The 20,592-nt window shown below is 30.8% G+C and overlaps 1 protein-coding gene across 1 annotated transcript; it reads left to right on the forward strand.

The window, feature by feature from the left end:
- Positions 1–7,770: 7,770 nt before the first annotated feature.
- On the forward strand, positions 7,771–20,473 carry klhl7 (kelch-like family member 7). Its single transcript, XM_051136029.1, has 11 exons — positions 7,771–8,016; positions 10,062–10,164; positions 10,254–10,347; positions 10,476–10,600; positions 12,207–12,382; positions 12,465–12,639; positions 13,767–13,909; positions 15,099–15,339; positions 15,424–15,625; positions 18,064–18,161; positions 19,704–20,473. Exons 1-11 carry the CDS (start codon positions 7,882–7,884, stop codon positions 20,027–20,029), a joined length of 1,818 nt encoding a protein of 605 aa, XP_050991986.1. The 5' UTR covers positions 7,771–7,881; the 3' UTR covers positions 20,030–20,473.
- Positions 20,474–20,592: the final 119 nt, after the last annotated feature.

Consider the following 20,592-nt stretch of genomic DNA (forward strand, 5'->3'; position numbering starts at 1 on the left):
GAAAACATACAAGCGCTGCAGAATGACACACACTTAATTTAAATACTCAGTGTTAGAGGTTTGATCACACATAGTAATAGTAATAATAGTCATTCCTGCCTAACCAAAAATATCTTATCCAACTAAACTGGCAGTGACCCCATTACATCATGATATCAAAGACTATAGAGCCAAATGTCAAAGACAAGAAAGTGATGATACTGTGAGGAAAAATAAAGACAAGACATAAAATGTCACGTTACGTAACTGAAGAAAATGAGAAAATAGAAAATTCTACAACTGAGTCATTGCATGAGTTTGTCATCAGTCATAGTTCTTCTGCTTCAAACTGACTCACTATCATTGTGTTTCATGTAAATCAGTGAAGCTTTGAGATGGAAATGTGACTATGAATGGTGTCGCATTCAAAGCAAACACTCATGAAGTGGCTTTCACAACTCATTTACTCATTTACAGCACATTCAGCCAGAAAAAAAACATGTAGTTTAGGACTAAATTTTCACCAGGATCTGGAGACTGAGGGTGTTTGTATTTCAGTTCTATCATTGATGCTATGGTGACCTTTATTGCGTTGATATTAACTGGCATTTAATATCTGTGTTAACTATTGACATGAGTTTACAAAAGCAGCCTAAAACCCAGTGATTTGGATGTCTTTTAGGGAGTTTCTAAGGTGTTTGAACGCTTTCTAGGTGGTTGCAAAGGAGTTGTTGTTAAGGTGTTTAGGGTGGTTGCTAAGGTGTTTAGGTTGTTAGATGCTTACTAAGGTGCCAGCGTGATTGTTAACTGTTTTGGGTGATTAGATGTTTTGTGTGGTTAATAGGTGGTTACGAGTGGTTTCTAAGGTCTTTGGGTGGTTGTTAAGGTGTTTTGGGTTATTGTTAGGTTTATTTTTGGGGGGTGGGGGTGTCTAATGTGTTTTTAGGGTGGTTTCTAAGGTAGTTTGGTAGTTGTTAAGGTGTTTGTGTGATTTCTAAGGTGTTTTGGTGGTTGTTAGGGTGTTTTGGATAGTTGTCAGGTTTCAGTGGTTGCTAAGGTGTTTTGGTGGTTGTTAGGTTTTTGGGTTTTTTATGGTGTTTTGTTGGTTCTTATGGCGTTTTTGGGTAATTTCTAAGGTCTTTGGGTGGTTGTTAGGTTTTGGATGGTTGTTAAGGTGTTTTGGGTGGTTTCTAGGGTGTATTGGTGGTTGTTAGGTTTTAGGTAGTTGTTAAAGTGTTCAGGGTGGTTTCTAAGGTGTTTTCGTGGTTGTTGTGTGGTTGTTAAGGTGTTTTTGGGTGGTTTTTAAGGTCTTTGGGTAGTTATTAGGTTTTGAGTGGTTGTTGAGGTGTTTTGAGTGGTTATTAGGTTTTGGACGGTTGTTAAGGTGTTTTGGGTGGTTGTTAGGTTTTTGGTGGTTTCTAAGGTGTTTTGGGTGGTAAGGTGTTTGGGTGGTTTCAGAGGTCTTTGGGTGGTTGTTAGATTTTGGGTAGTTTCTAAGGTGTTCTGAGTGATTGTTAAGTTTTTGGGTGGTTGGTAATATATTTTGGGTGGTTTCTTAAGTGTTTGAGTGGTTAGTAAGATGTTTGGGTATTTGTTAAGGTGTTTTGGGTGGTTGTTAGGTTTTGGGTGGTTTCTAAGGTGTTTGGGTGGTTGGTAAGGTGTTTTGAGTAGTTTCTAATATATTTTGGTGGTTGTTAGGTTTTGGGTTGTGGTTTCTAAGAAATTAAGATGTTCTGCGTAAACAGATTGTTGTGGTTTCCTGTTGACTTTAAATTATGGTAAATTCTATTTTCCCCAGAGGGCCAGTGCTGTTCCCTTCCGGGAGGAGCCAGATTACCTGCAAACAGTCCAGTGCGGTCTCACACGCGGCACCCAAAAGTTAAACTTGTTGTGACAGCGGCTCGACCAACATGCAGTTGCATCATTTTGCCTGTGGCTAAAATGCCACTTTTTTTTATTCTTATTATCTTCTGTTTTTTCTCTCCTCCCTTCATAATGAGCCTGGGCTCTTTTTAGGAATGGAGATATGTAAATGGAGCAGTTGTAGTTGGTGGAGCAATCCTTCTGTTTGCTTTCATGTGGGATCCAGGCAGCTTGTTAGAGGAAGGCTTTCACAGTTTCCCAGCCGCGCGATCTGGCAGCGAGTGCGGTGACGGCTGTGGCACGCCGGAGAGGTGATGTGTGGAAAACACAGAAATAACATCCAGCTCACAGCGACTCCCAGACCGCCACTCACCAGCACAATAACGCGCCCCTTTCCTTTCCAACAACTGAAGAAGTCTTTTGGTAATTAATTTCTGCCGGCGGAGGCCTGCACGCCTCATTGAGGGCGGATTTGGCCTCGTGTCTCTTCTATGAGTCTGTATTTGCTTAATTATGTTATAGGAGGGCAGAACGCCATGACTGAACGCTTCTCATCCATTAGACTGAACGAGAACTCAAACTGCTGCTGTAAATGAGTTTCATGGGAAATGAACTGAAGAAGTGCCTCAGGCATGTTCATTTTCACAGAGTTATCTATCTGTCTATCTATCTATCTATCTATCTATCTATCGTTCTATCTATCATTCTATCATTCTGTCGTTTTATCTATTTATCTATCTTTTGTTCTGTCATTCTATCTATCGTTCTATATGTCGTCCTGTCGTTCTATTTATCTATCTATCTATCTATCTATCTATCTATCTATCTATCTATCTATCTATCTATCTATCGTTCTATCGTTCTATCGTTCTATCTATCTATCTATCTTTTGTTATGTCATTCTATCTATTGTTCTATATGTCGTCCTGTCGTTCTATTTATCTACCTATCTATCTATCTATCTATCTATCTATCGTTCTATCTATCGTTCTATCTATCATTCTGTTGTTCTGTCGTTTTATCTATCTATCTATCGTTCTATCTATCATTCTATCGTTCTGTCGTTTTATCTATTTATCTATCTTTTGTTCTGTCATTCTATCTATCGTTCTATATGTCGTCCTGTCGTTCTATTTATCTATCTATCTATCTATCTATCTATCTATCTATCTATCTATCTATCTATCGTTCTATCATTCTATCTATCTATCTATCTTTTGTTCTGTCATTCTATCTATTGTTCTATATGTCGTCCTGTCGTTCTATTTATCTATCTATCTATCTATCTATCTATCTATCTATCTATCTATCGTTCTATCTATCGTTCTATCTATCATTCTATCGTTCTGTCGTTTTATCTATCTATCTATCTATCTATCTATCTATCTATCGTTCTATCGTTCTATCGTTCTATCTATCATTCTATCGTTCTGTCATTTTATCTATCTATCTATCTATCTATCTATCTATCTATCTATCTATCTACCTATCTATCTATCTTTCGTTCTGTCATTCTATCTATCGTTCTGTCATTCTATCTATCTATCTATCTATCTATCTATCTATCTATCTATCTATCTATCTATCTATCTATCTATCAATCTGTCGTTTTATCTATCTATCTATCTATCTATCTATCTATCTATCTATCTATCTATCTATCTATCGTTCTATCTATCGTTCTATCTATCCTTCTATCGTTCTGTCGTTTTATCTATTTATCTGTCTTTTGTTCTGTCATTCTATCTATCGTTCTATATGTCGTCCTGTCGTTCTATCTATCTATCTATCTATCTGTCTATCTATCTATCGTTCTATCGTTCTATCGTTCTATCTATCTATCTATCTATCTTTTGTTCTGTCATTCTATCTATTGTTCTATATGTCGTCCTGTCGTTCTATTTATCTATCTATCTATCTATCTATCTATCGTTCTATCGTTCTATCTATCTATCTATCTTTTGTTCTGTCATTCTATCTATTGTTCTATATGTTGTCCTGTCGTTCTATCTATCTATCTATCTATCTATCTATCTATCTATCTATCTATCTATCTATCTATCGTTCTATCTATCGTTCTATCTATCATTCTATCGTTCTGTCGTTTTATCTATCTATCTATCTATCTATCTATCTATCTATCTATCTATCTATCTATCTATCGTTCTATTGTTCTGTCATTATATCTATTGTTCTGTCGTTTTATCCTTGTGTATCTATCTATCTATCTGTTTATCTATCTATCTATCGTTCTATCAATCTGTCGTTTTATCTATCTATCTATCTATCTATCTGTCTATCTATCTATCTATCTATCTATCTATCTATCTTTTGTTCTGTCATTCTATCTATCGTTCTATATGTCGTCCTGTCGTTCTATCTATCTATCTATCGTTCTATCGTTCTATCATTCTATCTATTGTTCTGTCGTTTTATCTATATCTGTCTATCTATCTATCTATCTATTTATCTATCTATCTATCATTCTATCGTTCTGTCGTTTTATCTATCTATCTATCTATCTATCTATGTATCTTTCGTTCTGTCGTTCTATCTATCTATCTATCGTTCTATCTATCATTCTGTCAGTCTGTCATTCTATTGATCTATCTATCAATCTGTCGATCTGTTGATCGATCGTTCTATCGTTTAATCTATCGACTGTTGAATCTATCTATCTATGTATGTATCTATCTATCTATATGTTGTTCTATATGTCGTCCTGTCGTTCTATTTCTATCTATCTATCTATCTTTCTATCTATCTATCTATCATCGTCTGGTTGTGTAGTTGCTGTTCTCATTCTCATTTTTGGCTCACTGCATTTTAGGCCTGAAATAAAGAGAAACTCTCAGTTTTTGAGGAATGATTTGCTGCATGATGGGAATTGACTTTATAAAAAGATAAGGAGGAAAAACCCCTTTAAAGCGCACATGACAACAAAAACTCCCACAGATGGGAATCAATAGGACGCCGGGGCGTTTTTCTCGTCCAGCTCAGAGGTTCAAAGCGAGAGCTTCTACTCGAGCTGCTGTTGCCTTCAGCTGCAATAAAACCGCGGAGACAGATGGGAAAAAAACACTGAAAATATGTGTGTGTTCGGCTTTCCTCTTCAGCATCCAGAAATGCGACGACAGGTCTCTTCAACTGCTTTGTCCTCTTCTCCATCTTGTTCGATTTCAATGCCTTTTTGAGAGACCGCGTGAGCCATTGAATATCGACACGCGGTATTTGGCTGCCAAAAGGTGCGAATGTTTTTACTGTGGATTGGATTTAATCTGAATACATTTGCATAATTTAAAGGGGAAAAAAATAAAAGCAAATTCACTTGAATGTAGTCTGCTCTTTTTAAATCCTGTCAGGTTTAAATGCCTGATGAAAGTCACCAGAAACAATATCTCAACAAATACTGGACTTATTATTATTTTTGTCTTTTTCAGAATATTTGCTTTTTTATTTAATTGAACACAGTCCAGTGCTGTTTAAATTATCCTTTCTTTTTTTAGATGAAAAACCTGATAAATTCAACCTTTGTCAGCTTTGCGATGACCCAGACAGCGAGAGCGACGTCCTGCATGTTCAGCCGTCCTCCGTTGTACAGGTGGACGAGGAGACAGAACTAATCGCCTCTCAGATTCCTGACAGCAGGTTGTTCAAATGAAAGCTTTGAGAAATTAAGCAGGGCCGGAGCGTTTGGTTGGCGTAATAAGCTCACCTCCAGCTCCTCTGCCTCATTAAACACAGACAAGAGCCTGGCATGTCTTCTCTTATGTAAAACTCTCCATGTCGAGTCAAAAGATAAATGCAAACGCTGTATCCATCTCTACCACAGGCGTTAAGCCAGAGAAATATGGGATTTCATGTAATTGGCCCTGACTGGCCGTGACACTTCACCCCAAATCAAATAATGGCACACATACTCATGCAGGAGGAGAAGAACACAGACGGCAAACATGCATCAATAAAAATTTAATTAAAGAATGGTTTTGCTTAGTCCTTGAAATTTTCCTCTTATCCTATGACAATTAAAAGTAAAACTAACAAGGGATGCATGTAAAAATATCTAATTTGTTGCCAAACCAAAGCCTTTATTAGTACCTTTGTTTAGACATCCAGTTACAGTTTTTCTCAGTCGCTTTGGTGCATTTCTCACAACACTATTTACATTTGCACAACATTTACTTCAACCTCCACAACATTTAGTCATTTGTGCACATCATAGTAGCAGTTTCTCATTCCTTCCAACAAATTGCAAATGCTTTTGGACATGCATCAATTGCTTTCATACAACTCTCTGCTGTTTTATAACATTATCATTTGCTTATGTCATGTCAGTCAAAATTAACTAAACTTGTGAATGCTGAATAGTCATTCCATATAAAACTAATAGTCCTCATTTCATTGCTTGAGTCATTACATACAAAAATGTTGAACTAGTTGTCAAAATCTGTCAAGCAAATTTTATAAAAAAATTTAAATCTTTTTTTTCCTGAAAATGTCTTCTAAATTGAACAATTTCTGCAAATGTGCATGAATGATTTACATACCTATATGTTGTAGGTTCAGTTCCAATATGTACTGCAATATTGTTTACAATTGTGCACAGCTCTACCCAAAGGGAGTTTATGTTTGTTGTAAATAAGGGTGTATTTATTCGTTTGCACAATGCTTTGAATAAATTAGAATTGCAAAGAGCATATGAAGTAAAAATGTGAAACATACATATTCAGTGTCTTGTACTCAGATACCTCACTAAATACAGTAATGTCTAGCTTTACTGTAGTTTTCAAATGGCTGTGCAAATAGTATATAGTGCTGTCTTGAGCATTTTCAGGAAGTGTCACCAAAATCTGACTTTTTTGCATAGGAAAAAATTTACAGAGTAAACTGTCATAATGAAAACATGACAAAGCCATTTGACTATCTTGTTCATAAACAATGGTGTCAGGACTTTTCATCTTGATGACACTGACACTTTCATTGACATGAATACTTGCTTTTGAGGAATGAGCTATCCATTTTGAGCAAGTGACACGCTTTTGCAGGTTATCAACTAGGTTTTGCAGTTTGTACTAATTGTTTTGAGAAATGCATTAACTGTTGTGCAAATGTAAATAGTGTTGTGAGAAATGCACCAAAGCGACTGAGAAAAACTGTAATTTGTCCTCTGATTAATTCACAGACTGTTAGCATAATAACTTGTTTTAACACTGACATCTAGTGTACATAACATGACAATATAATACAGATATATTACTCTCCCAATTTACAGATTTGTAGTGCAACAGCATGACTTTATGCTTTAAAATATATTAAAATAATTATTGAAATTATTAATTTAATTTAATTATTTTTTTTTATTTTATAAACCACAATTTTGTTTAAATCATAATTTTGTTTTTTTACACCCAGAGTTAAAAAGAATAAAATAATAATAATAATAATAATAAACATTATAAATCATACTCTTATTAAATTCAAACTTGTGTATAAAAAAGAAAGTTTAACAATAACGTAAATAAGTACAATAAACACTACTATTTAATAATAATAATAATAATAATAATAAATTTTCCAAAAGATCTTTTTGGTCTATACTTAAATTATGAACACAAAAGAATAAAAAACAATCTGTTCGAAGATATTTACAGAACAGTTAATCTATTTTCCGTTTAGGTCAACCTTGAAGTCGGACTTTTATTTTGACACACGGCATATTGTCTGATACTTCACATCATTTTTGTACCGATCGTGAATTTAAACGTAAATAGTACGCATACTATTCCCCATACACATGTACTCAAAGAATAGCTATCTAAAAGCACCTAAAAAACACTTATAGAGCGATTGAGCTATATATATATATTTTTGGCTTTAAATTTGAAAAGGACTTTTATTGCATAGATTCAGCATGTGTTCTTCCCGAAATCCTGCCGCTTCCTTCACATCATTCCTGTCTTTCATATTTACACACAGAGCCGCACAGTAAAGCTTAGTGTATTTATTAAATAAACGTTGTCATCATAAACATAATAAAGCATGATGAGCATGGCCTCCACATCATGTGAGAAGACGTCAGGACCCAAAAAGAAGAGCGAGAAGAAGATTGCGTCCAAAGAGGAATACAGATTATTGTCTAACATCATGGGAGTGATGAATAACTTAAGGAAACAGGTAAATATTATCAGACGTATGACATATGCGTCATATAATAGGAAGTTCCTGACATATGCACGACATAATCTGAATGAATGAATGATGAATGCTAAAAAGAACCATTCATGTGCAGTTATACTGAGCACTGGGCGCTTTATTTCACTCAGCGCAGTTTAAAATTATTATTATTTTAATTATTTCCCAGTCTTATGTGCATTATGGTCTTTATTGATTATTCTTTATTAATTGTTGAATTAATCTGTAGCTGGATACGTTGGCAAATCTATCATTTCATTGGATGTAAGTTAACAATAACAATCTGAATCTGAATACATTAATTTTGTAATACGATATATCTAACACAATATAAAATGGTATATCTGACATATCCAGAATAAAATATGGGATATCCAACTGCAATATATTTACATACTTTACATCAAGTTTGCTATAAGTAATTTCGTACATTAAACTGAAAATAGATAATGGGTAAATTTTTATTTTTATTTTTATTTTTATTTAATTGTGATTTTTTTTTATATAATAATTTACAAATAATTTAGCAATTGTTAAACAATAAAATGTATATTTAATTTATATTTATTATTTATTTTATTTTAAATGTATTTTATTTTCATGTCTGTTAAATTTTATTTTTGTTAAATTTCTATTAATTACAAGACAGTTATTTTTTTCTGTGGGTTATTATTCCTGATATTATAAATCTAATGTTATATCTGACATCAATTATTAATTACTTAATAATAGATAATATGCAAATGTGTTTTTATTTAATTGTTAATTTTATTTTTAATTTTATAATAATTTATAAATAATTTAGTAATTGTTAAATAATAAAATGTATGTCTAATTTATATTTATTATTTATTTTACTTTAAATGTATTTTATTTTAATTTCTGTTAAATGTAAATTTGTAGTTTTTTGTTTTATTTTTGTTTATCACAAGACAATTGTATTTTTATGTGGGTTATTATTCCTGATATTATAAAGATAATATTATATCGGACATCAGATACATTTATCATATAAAATATAATTATTAATTACTTAATAATAGATAATATGCAAATGTGTTTTTATTTAATTGTTAATTTTGTTTTTAATTTTATAATAATTTATAAATAATTTAGTAATTGTTAAATAATAAAATGTATATCTAATTTATATTTATTATTTATTTTACTTTAAATGTATTTTATTTTCATATCTGTTAAATGTAAATTTTTAGTTTTTTTTAGATACATTTATCATATAAAATATAATTATTAATTACTTGATAGATAATAGGTAAATGTATTTTTATTTAATTGTGAATTTTTTTTTTAATAATAATTAATAAATCATTTAGCAATTGTTAAATAATAAAATATATATTTAATTCATATTTAGTATTTAAATTTATTTTATTTTCATGTCTGTTGAGTTTAATTTTTTTGTTGTTGTTTTTCTATTAATCACAAGACAATTGTAATTTTCTGTGGGTTATTATTCTTGATATTATAAATCTAATGTTATATCTGACATCTGATATATTTATCATATAAAATATAATTATTAATTACTTAATAATAATAATATAGTTTAAATATTTAATTTTACTTATAATTTAACTTAAAATTAACTTCTACATCATACTAAATATTTACAAATAAATTGATAGGTTAGTTTGTTGATTTTTAATTGTTTAATTATTTAATGTTAAATAATATAGTTTTTACTTTTTAAATAAAATATTTTGTAAAAAATATATATTTTTTAAATAATAAAATGTAAGAATAATATATTTTTTTAATTTTATTTTTAGTTGCAGTGTTTTAATAATGATGAAAACAGAAGATGAAAAGTGAGACAATGAAAAGTTGTGGCAAAATTTTTTTATTAATAAGAAATAATAAAAATGATGAGTAAAGCATTATGCATGTCAACCTCATATCAAAGAAGTCAAATAACATCTATGCATGGCTGTGCATTTATTGTCTCCAATGCTCAAAAATAGAGATTGCAGGGAAAAGCGTGTTTGTCTGACGGTGTGTGTTTGTAGGGAATCCTGTGTGACGTGATTCTGGTGGTGCAGGGCAAACACATCCTGGCACACAGAGTGGTTCTGGCCGCCGCGAGCCACTTCTTCAACCTCATGTTCACAAGTGAGAAACACTTCATCATGCATCAAACACATCTTTCCATTTACACACAGATGCATCTAAAACTAATACTGCTGCTTTTGCATGTACAGCGAGTATGATGGAGGCCACAAATCATGAGGTGGAGCTTGGTGGAGCAGAACCAGAGATCATCGAGCTGCTGGTGGAGTTTGTCTACACGGCTCGGTAGGACATGATGAAAGACGCTAAAATAAAGACAGCAACAGTCTGGTGTAGCGTACAGACATCAGTCCACAGTTATTCAACTACTTTATATGCATTTAGAGTTTGTGTATGTTTTGATTTGATTTCAGAATCTCAGTGAACAGTAATAATGTTCAGTCTCTCCTGAACGCTGCTAACCAGTACCAGATTGAACCCGTCAAGAAAATGTGTGTGGATTTCCTGAAGGAGCAGGTGGATGCCACCAACTGTCTGGGTGAGACACCTGCATCTTCTAGTGCTTTCTATGGAAAATTATTTTTTATTTTTTATGTTTATTTTCATTAATTACAAGATAATTATATATGATATTATATCGGACATATCTGATATATTCATCATATAATATGCAAGCTGACATATGCATAGAAAAATCTGGAATATTTAACATAATGTGCATCAATAATGTACAGTAAATTAAATTAAAATAAATAACGTGTAAATTTATGTTTACTGTATTTAATGTTAAAACATTAAAAATATTTTTAAATGATTAAATATTTTAAATGTTTCTTAAATTTTTTTCTTTAATTTGTCCTAATTTTTTTAATTTTTCCGTCTGTTAAATTTCTATTGCTTATTGTTTTCTGTTTTATTAATATTAATTACAAGATAATTATATATTTCTGTGGGTTACTATTTCTGATATTATAAATCTTATTACATGTAACATCTAATATATTCATAATATAACATGAGACCTGACATATGCATGACATGATCTGAGAAATATGCAATAAGACAAATAAAAGATGTGATATCTGAAATATGCATCATATAGTCTGTGATAGCTTTACATTAAAATTTACTAAAAGTAATGTCTACCAATAAACTAAAAATAGACAACAGATAAATGCATATATTAATATGTAAATAAATTTTACAAAACAAGATTTACATATTATCAAAATATTTAAATTATATTTTTTAATTATTTGTATTAATTTGTTATGCAATTTATTTTAGTGGGTATTTATTTTATTTAATGCCTATTTAAATTTGATTTTTTCTGTTTTATTTAACCTTTTTTTCTATTTTATTTCTATTAATTACAAGATAATTGTATATTTTTGTGGGTTATTATTGCTGATGTTATTAATCTGATATTATATGTTTACTATATTTATTTGTAGAAAAAAATTCTATTGTTGAAAAAAAATGTATTCATAATTCATAATTTTTTTGGTAGTGTATACATTTCTGTGTTGATCATTTATTATTGTTGATCTTATAAATCTGATATGAGAAAAAATTATTTTACGTGTGATTTTTAAAATCTGTGTTCACATTAAAGCTCCAATCTAAAATTAGACAAGCTTCAGGTGAAATCACATTATAGTTAAAAATGCTTACAGTGGTAGGAAACAATGCTATATGTGATCCTGGACGACAAAACCAGCCATAAAAGTCAATTTTTTGAAATTAAGATTTATACATCATCTGAAATGTATAGTTTGTTATGATAGAACAATATTTGGCCGAGATACAACTATTTGAAAATCTGAAATCTGAGGGTGCAAGAAATCTAAATATTGAGAAAATCGCCTTTAAAGTTGTCCAAATGAAGGTCTTAGCAAACCATATTACTAAATAAAAATTCAATTTAGATATACTTACAGAAGGAAATTTACAAAATATCTTCATGGAACATGATCTTTACTTAATATCCTAATGATTTTTGGCATAAAAGAAAAATTGATCATTTTGACCCATACAATGTATTGTTGGCTATTGCTACAAATATACCCGTGCTACTTAAGACTGGTTTTGCGGTCCAGCTATGAATCTGTAGAGGAGTGTTGTGATTGGTTGTTTTGTGTAAGGCATCAGCGCATTGGCCGAGTGTCTGAACTGTCCTGAGCTGAAGGTGGCGGCTGATGATTTCATCCACCAGCACTTCACAGACGTCTACAAGATGGATGAGTTTCTCCAGCTGGATGTTAAACAGGTCACACACCTGCTCCAGCAGGACACGCTGACTGTCCGAGCTGAAGACCAGGTAACAGCACACGGGACGCCATGACGGCTAATCCAAACTATGTTTGCTGTGATGACTAACATGTTTATATGTGATTGTACAGATATATGACGCAGCGGTGCGATGGCTGAAATACGACGTGTTGAATCGGCAGCAGTACATCGTAGACATTCTGGGGAAGGTTCGATTCCCTCTCGTATCCAAAAACTTCCTCAGTAAGACCGTTCAAGCCGAACCGCTGATCCAGGACAACCCAGAGTGCCTGAAAATGGTCATCTGTAAGTTAACAACACCTTTTTTTTGTTTTTTATTCATTTTTTCCTTTTATGTATGTGATATATTATTGTTATTCAAATTTTATTTGATTTCTGTGTTTTCAAAAAAAAAAAAAAAGTTAAATATAGGTCTATAATGAGTAAAATTTTCACTAAATCTCTGTAAAATAATTATATAATTTTTAAAATAATTATTTATATTTGCAGTATTTATTTATTTTATCATGCAATTTGAAAGTTACAACAAATAAAATTAATTAATAATATAATTTTATAATAATATATCATTAATAATATAATTAACATTAGATATTTATTTATTTATTAAATCAGAAAATTTCTTAAAAAATTATTATCCTGGAAGAACTGGAAATATTTTATTTATATAATTTTTTTAAATAATTATTTATATTTGCAGTATTTATTTATTTATTTATTTATCTATCATGCAATTAAAAAGTTAAAACAAATTAAATTAATAATATAATTTTATAATAATATATAATATATTATTAATAATATAATTAGTAATAATTAATGACTTCAAACATAAAAGTCTTAAAAATGGAAATGTCTATAATGAGTATAAATTTTTCATTTTTTATAATCTAAATCTCTGTAAAATGATTAAAAAATTCTTATCCTGGAAGAACTGGAAATATTTTATTTATATAATCTTTTAAATGATTATTTATGTTTGCAGTATTTATTTATTTATTTAGCTATCATGCAATTAAAAAGTTAAAACAAATAAAATTAATAATATACTTTTATAATAATATGTAATATATTATTAATAATATAATAATATGTAAGTCTATAATGAGTATACATTTTTCACTTTATGTAATCTAAATCTCTGTAAAATTATTAAACTATTCTTATCCTGGAAAAACTGGACATATTTATATATTTTTTATCTTGCAATAACAATTAAATAATCAAATAAATACAATTAATTAATAACAAAAACTCTATTAAAGATAATACAATAAAAAAAATTAATAAAAACACAAAATAAAATCTTTAATATATATATAGATTCTTCTATTAAACTGAGGGCTAAATTTAGTCATAGAAGATTTTTTTTTCACATATATAATTAAGTCATCTGGTGTGTTTGCTCTCAGGTGGGATGCGTTATCATCTTCTGTCTCCAGAGGATCGTGAGGAGCTGGGCGAGAGCAGTCGACCGCGCCGGAAGAAACATGACTATCGCATCGCTCTGTTTGGAGGCTCTCAGCCACAGTCCTGCCGCTACTTTAACCCAAAGGTACATTTTTGGCCTGACTGATCACAAGAATCCAACTAACTATCTGTAAATGTCAGGCTTATTATATCAATAAGACCTGGATATCAACAGCCATGGAAAAATGTATTTATATTTGATTTATATAATTTAAAAAATGTGTCTGTGTGTGTTTTGCAGTAAAAATGTAAAATCTAAATCAAAATGATAAAATATGAAATAAAAAAACTTTTAATTTGTATAAAAAGATTTTTTAAAAATGCAAAACAAAATAAAACAAAAAACTTCCAGAACTTCATTGGAAACTGGAAAAAGTTTTTTTTAAATAATTCGTCTTTCTTTTTTTTATTATTTTGCAATTAAAAAAATAAAATAAATAAATACAATACAATAATGCAAAAATGTATCAAAAGTAATATAAATGTATCAATTTATGGCATCTAAATATCTTTGAAAAGCAGTTTCTGAACAGTACGATTTTTTATGTTTTTTTAAAAAGAAGTCTCTTCTGCTCACCAAGCCTGCATTTATTTGATTCAAAAACAGCAAAAACAGTAACATTTTAAAATATTTTTACTATTTAAAATAAGAATTAAAATTATATTTCATTATTATATTATATTATATTATATTCTTAATGAATAGAAAGATCCAAAGATCAGCATTTTTTTATTTGGGAAAGATATATTAGAAATTAAAACTTTCATTTAGAAGGATGCTTTAAACTGATCAAAAGTGATGATAAAGACATTTATAATGTTACAAAAGATTTCTGTTTCAGATAAATGCTGTTATTCCGAACTTTCTATAGATAAAAGAAACCTAAAAAAAATTACCCCACTGTTTTCAACACGATAATAATAATAATAATAATAATAAATGTTTTTTGAGCAGCAAATCAGAATATTAGAATGATTTCTGAAAGATCATGTGACTGGAGTAATGATGCTAAAAATCTTTGAAATTAATTACATTTTTAAATATATTCAAGTAGAAAACAGTTATTTTAAACAGTACAAATATTTCAAAATTTTACTGTTTTTGTGGTACTTTGGGTCAAATAAATGCAGGTTTGGTGAGCAAAAGAGACTTCTTTAAAAACATTAAAAATAATAGTGTTCAAAAACTTTTGACTGGTAGTGTATATTTTTGAGTTTGTGTAATCCAAGTCTGCACAAAATGGTCATCACAAAATCCTTATCCTGTGTTTCAGGATTACAGTTGGACAGACATTCGCTGCCCCTTTGAGAAACGAAGGGATGCCGCGTCTGTGTTCTGGGACAATGTGGTTTACATCCTGGGCGGCTCTCAGCTCTTCCCGATCAAACGGATGGACTGCTACAACGTAGTGAAGGACAGCTGGTACTCCAAACTTGGACCTCCGAACCCACGGGACAGTCTGGCCGCTTGCGCCTCTAAAGGAAAGATCTACACCTCCGGAGGGTCAGAAGTGGGTGAGTTTGTGCAGAGCGTCCCGAGGGTTTGAAGAGACATTGGAAATGAGCGGTCAGTAATGTTTGTGTTGATTGTGTTGACAGGAAGCTCAGCTCTGAATCTGTTCGAGTGCTACGACACGCGGACAGAGACGTGGCAGACCAAGCCCAACATGCTGATGCCGCGCTGCAGTCACGGGTCGGTGGAGGCCAACGGCCTCATCTACGTCTGCGGAGGGAGTTTGGGAAACAACGTGTCCGGCAGGGTCCTCAACGACTGCGAGGTGTACGACCCCAACACTGAAGAGTACGTCTGTGTCTAAAACACAGAGCAATTTAATTACATATCTTAGCAAGAGGTTGATGTTTAAGTCTTGTTTAGTGAAATGTAAATTCTGTCACAATTTCAGTGTTGTTTTAGTATGATGTATATACTGTTATAGTGTTAATATTTTAGCCTTTTATTTTTGTTATTGTAGTATTTTAATTTAAACTTATTTTAATTCAGGCATTTGCCGAAGCAATATTTTTATTATATATATTAATTCAAATGTATTTACATTTGTTTTTACGTAATGTTTTTAATTAGTTTTTGCTTAACAATAACAAAACGGCATCATTTTCTGCTCCACCTTCTGCTCCAAAAAGGACAAAAAGCACTATAAAAATATTATATTGTCTATTTTCAAGACACAGACCAATTAAATTGTTTTTTAGCAGTAGGTTGATATTTATGACACCTACATTAATGTGTTTTTTTATTTTTTTATTGTGAAGATATAGTTTGCTTAAAATTGTCATCTTTTCGTTTTTAGTTTAGTATTATTTATACAACATTAATTAATTAATTATTATTTTATTTTATTAGTAGTTTAAGCTTTTGGGATTTTGATTTTGTCAATTTTATGAATTTCTTATATTTCTGTTTAGCTTAATTTAAGTTTATTATAGTTTTAGCTTGTTTAGTAAGCTTTAGTCATTTTAGCACTTAAACTTATTTTTACTTAAATTAAACTTAAATTAAAACTTATTTAATTTCAGTTAGTTGCCAAAAGAAACATTTCTATATTTTATTATTTTAAAATTGTATTTTATTTTAAATTTAATTCAATCAATGAAAATGATTTTGAATAGTTTTCATTTATAATATAGAAAATAAACCAAAATAAATTTGGAAATAAAATATGTTTATTGAAATCAAATAAAATATGAATAATAATTTATTTTATTCCAAATTATTTTAATGAATGAAAACTATTTATTTTTAGCTTTTATTTTTATTGTGGTTTAAGCTTTTGTGATTTTGATTTTTTTTCAGTGTGATTAACTTCTCATATTTCTGTTTAGTTTCAATTTAATTTTATTTCACTTTTAGCTTGTGTAGTAAGCTTTAGTAATTTTAGTACTCAAACTTAACCTTATTTAATTTCAGTTAGTTGCCAAAGAAACATTTCTATGTTTTATTCTTTTTAAATTTATTTCAAATTTATTTCAGTCAATGAAAATGATTTTGAATAGTTTTAATTTATAATATAGAGAAATAAACCAAAATAAATTTTGTAAATAAAATACATTTATTGAAATGAAATAAAATTTGAATAATAATTTATTTTATTCCAAATGATTTTAATAAATGTAAACGATTTTTATTTTATTTATTTATTTATTTTTTTATGGTTTTATTTTAATTGTAGTTCATTTTGGGATTTTGATTTTGCCAATTTTATTAGTTTCTTATATTTCTATTTAGCATTAATTTAATTGCATTTCAGTTTTAGTTTGTTTAGTAAGCTTTAGTCATTTTAGTACCTAGTACTTAAACTTTTTTTTTAGTTAGTTGTCAAAGAAACATATTTTATTATTATTATTTTTTTTTTAAGATATGTTTATTGGGAATATACATAAAATTATGTAGTATGCAAAAGCTCTAAGAATATCAGAACATCCTTTTTTAATATTTTATTATTTTATGTATATTTTTTAATTTGCTTTTAAATTTATTTCAATCAATAATTGATAATATAAAGAAATAAACCTGAAATAAAATTGAAATAAACCTAAATACATTTTTATTTATTTATTTTTATTTTATTTTTTTTAGCTTTTATTTTTATGTTTTCATTTTAATTATAATTAAAGCTTTTGGGATTTTGATTTTTCAGTTTTATTGATTGTTTTTTAAATATATTTCTATTTAGCTTTAATTTAATTGTATTTCAGTTTTAGTTTTAGTAAGCTTTAATCATTTTAGTACTTAGTACTTTTTTTCAGTTAGTTGCCAAAGCAACATTTCTATATTTCATTTATTTTATTTTATTTTATTTTATTTCAAATGTATTTAAATTAATAATTTACAGTATAAAAAATAAACCAAAATAAAATTTAAAATAAAATACATTATTGAAATAAAATATGAATAATATTTTATTTTATTCTAATTTGTTTTAATTAATGAAAACTATTTTAATAGTTTTAGTTGACAATAACAACCCTTCATCATTTAGTCACCTTCATGTAGTTCCAAACTTGTATGCTTGGTTATAAGTCAAGATTTCACAAGCTAATAATGAATGAAATCATGAAAATAGATTAAATATTTTATTTGTTTACATACAGGTAATGTGACCATTAACTGACATCAGAGCACCACAAATGAATGCATTAATAAATTATTGAAATAATAATTTAAAATCTCTTCAAAGGGGTCCCGTTAAGCGTGTGTGTGTGTTTTGTGTGGTGTCTCAGGTGGAGAGCTCTCTGTGGGATGCGGGAGGCCCGTAAGAATCATGGTCTGGTGGTGGTGAACTCAAGAATATACGCCGTCGGCGGGCAGAACACACTCGGTATGTTTCTATGAAAATTCACTTCTCGTATTTGCTTTATTTTTATACATTAAAGGAGAAGTCGACTTCCAGAACAACAATTTACAAATAATGTACTCACCCCCTTGTCATCCAAGATGTTCATGTCTTTCTCTCTTCAGTTGTGTAGAAATTATGGTTTTTGAGGAAAACATTTCAGGATTTTTCTCCATATAATGAACTTGATTGGTGCCCCGATTTTGAACTTCCAAAATGTAGTTTAAATGCAGCTTCAAAGGCTCTAAACGATCCCAGCCGAGGAAGAAGGGTCTTATCTAGTGAAACGATCGTCATTTTTCCCAAAAATATTTTTTTTATACTTTTTAAGCACAAAAACTTGTGTAGCACAGGTTCTGGGGTGCACGTTCACGATGCTATGCATTAGTGATGAGTCGTTCTTGAACAATTTGTTAATTTTGAACGAATCTTTAATGTGACTCGGGAAGAACGAGTCGTCTCGGGGGAGTGATTCGTTCAGTCGCACATGCGCAACATCCTATTAGGTTCTGTACTGGAATTAGTTCACCTGTTTCGAGTCTTAGGGTTTTTCGAGTCGTTCGTTCATCTTATGGGGCTGTCACGTGATGAATGAACGACTCGAACACGAAAACTTGTCAGATAAGAGGTGAGGTGAGCTAATCATAGACTAAAGACCCAGGTAAACAATGAATGAATCTTTTCTGTTTCTTATAGCATTATAGTTTTGTTTTGTTTGTGGTGTGATCAACGTTTGTGTAAGCAGTAGATGTGTTAGGGAAGTAACACGTAACATTTTCATTATATTTTGCTAAAATGAACGAAATGAGTCAAAAAAAGATTTGTTCATTTTGCTGAACGAGACTCAAAGGTCCGAGTCGGTAAAATGATCTGAGCTTCCCATCACTACTACGAATCACATCTTAGTTCATTGTCTGTGTACTTCGGCTCAAAAAGGTAGAGTATGTCGAAAAACTCCATCTTATTTTTTCCTAAAACTTCAGAATCGTCCGACATCGTTGTACCTTTTTGTTTGTAAACAGCGTTTGACTTACTTGCACTTTCTTAGTCTTTGCGCATTCGCTTTGTAAACACTGGGTCTGTAGTTCCGCCTACATTTCGCCGTGACCTTTTGACCTGATTCCATAGTACGTAAATGCGCATCCCAGAGCCTGTGCTACACAAGCTTTTGTGCTTAAAAAATATACAGATTTTTATTTTTCGAAAAAAATGACCGATTGTTTCACTAGATAAGACCCTTCTTCCTCAGCTGGGATCGTTTAGAGCCTTTGAAGCCGCATTTAAACTACATTTTGGAAGTTCAAAATCAGGGCACCAGTGAAGTCCATTATATGAAGAAAAATCCTGAAATGCTTTCCTCTAAAATCATAATTTCTTTACAACTGAAGACAGAAAGACATGAACATCTTGGATGACAAGGGGGTGAGTAAATTATTTGTGAATTGTTGTTCTGGAAGTGGACTTCTCCTTTAACATTCCTGCTGTTTCCGGGATGATGATTTCTGTAATGGGGATGTTTGGTCTCAGGCGGTCTGGACTCGGTGGAGTACTATGAGATCGGCAGTAACGAGTGGAAGATGGCATCTCCGATGCCGTGGCGCGGCGTGACGGTGAAGTGTGCGGCCGTGGGCTCCGTCATCTACGTGTTAGCCGGGTTTCAGGGGGTCGGCCGTCTGGGTCACATCATGGAGTATTACACAGAGACGGACAAATGGGTGGTTTCCAGTAAAGTTCGCGCGTTTCCCGTCACCAGCTGCCTCATCTGTCTGGTGGACACGTGCGGCGCCAACGAAGAGGACATGAATTCAACATCTTCATCCTCCTCATCATCATCGGCAGATGGAAGAATGTAGCATTGCCATCAGAGCATATGGACGAATATAAAACCACTGGAAACTACAGACCAGAGAACAGACTGAATCATCGTTGTGCCAAAACATGCACTGCATTACATGGTTTGTGTCTTTAGTTCAGATACACATGTAAAGAGCTTGTGTTGCTCCAACCAGGTTTAAACATTATTTTATTGAGATAAGACTGCTTTTGTCTTTATGTCCTTTGTGACAATTTATTTTGATCTTTTGAGTTTTAACAGAAATCTTATGAGTCTCTGCATTTAGCAGATTTTGGGAAGAGAAACGCTGGTTTTATGTTGGTTTTCTGTTTTAAGAATTTGTGTTTTGATGTGTTTATATTATGTGTAAACAAACTTGTAACTTTCATTTTTTTTTTTTAAAATAATGATCAGATTATCATTTTGATGTTGCAGAAATACAATAAAACAGGCCAGACACTTTCTCAAAGTCAATTATTTAGTTCAGTTCACTAATTATACAGAAGCATGTGTTTTAAGAATTTTGTAGATAATATTTGAGTTTTAAATGTTTTATTCACTGTCCACTAAAAGATTTCTTGT

This window comes from Labeo rohita, chromosome 19 (genome assembly GCF_022985175.1).
Source record: "Labeo rohita strain BAU-BD-2019 chromosome 19, IGBB_LRoh.1.0, whole genome shotgun sequence".
Taxonomy (NCBI): domain Eukaryota; kingdom Metazoa; phylum Chordata; class Actinopteri; order Cypriniformes; family Cyprinidae; genus Labeo; species Labeo rohita.

Coding starts and splice junctions, on each gene's coding strand:
- klhl7 (XM_051136029.1), top strand. CDS start 7,882: ATGATGAGCATGGCCTCCACATCATGTGAGAAGACGTCAGGACCCAAA. Junction 13,910..15,098: donor GCCGCTACTTTAACCCAAAG/GTACATTTTTGG, acceptor CCTGTGTTTCAG/GATTACAGTTGGACAGACAT. Junction 15,340..15,423: donor CTCCGGAGGGTCAGAAGTGG/GTGAGTTTGTGC, acceptor TTGTGTTGACAG/GAAGCTCAGCTCTGAATCTG.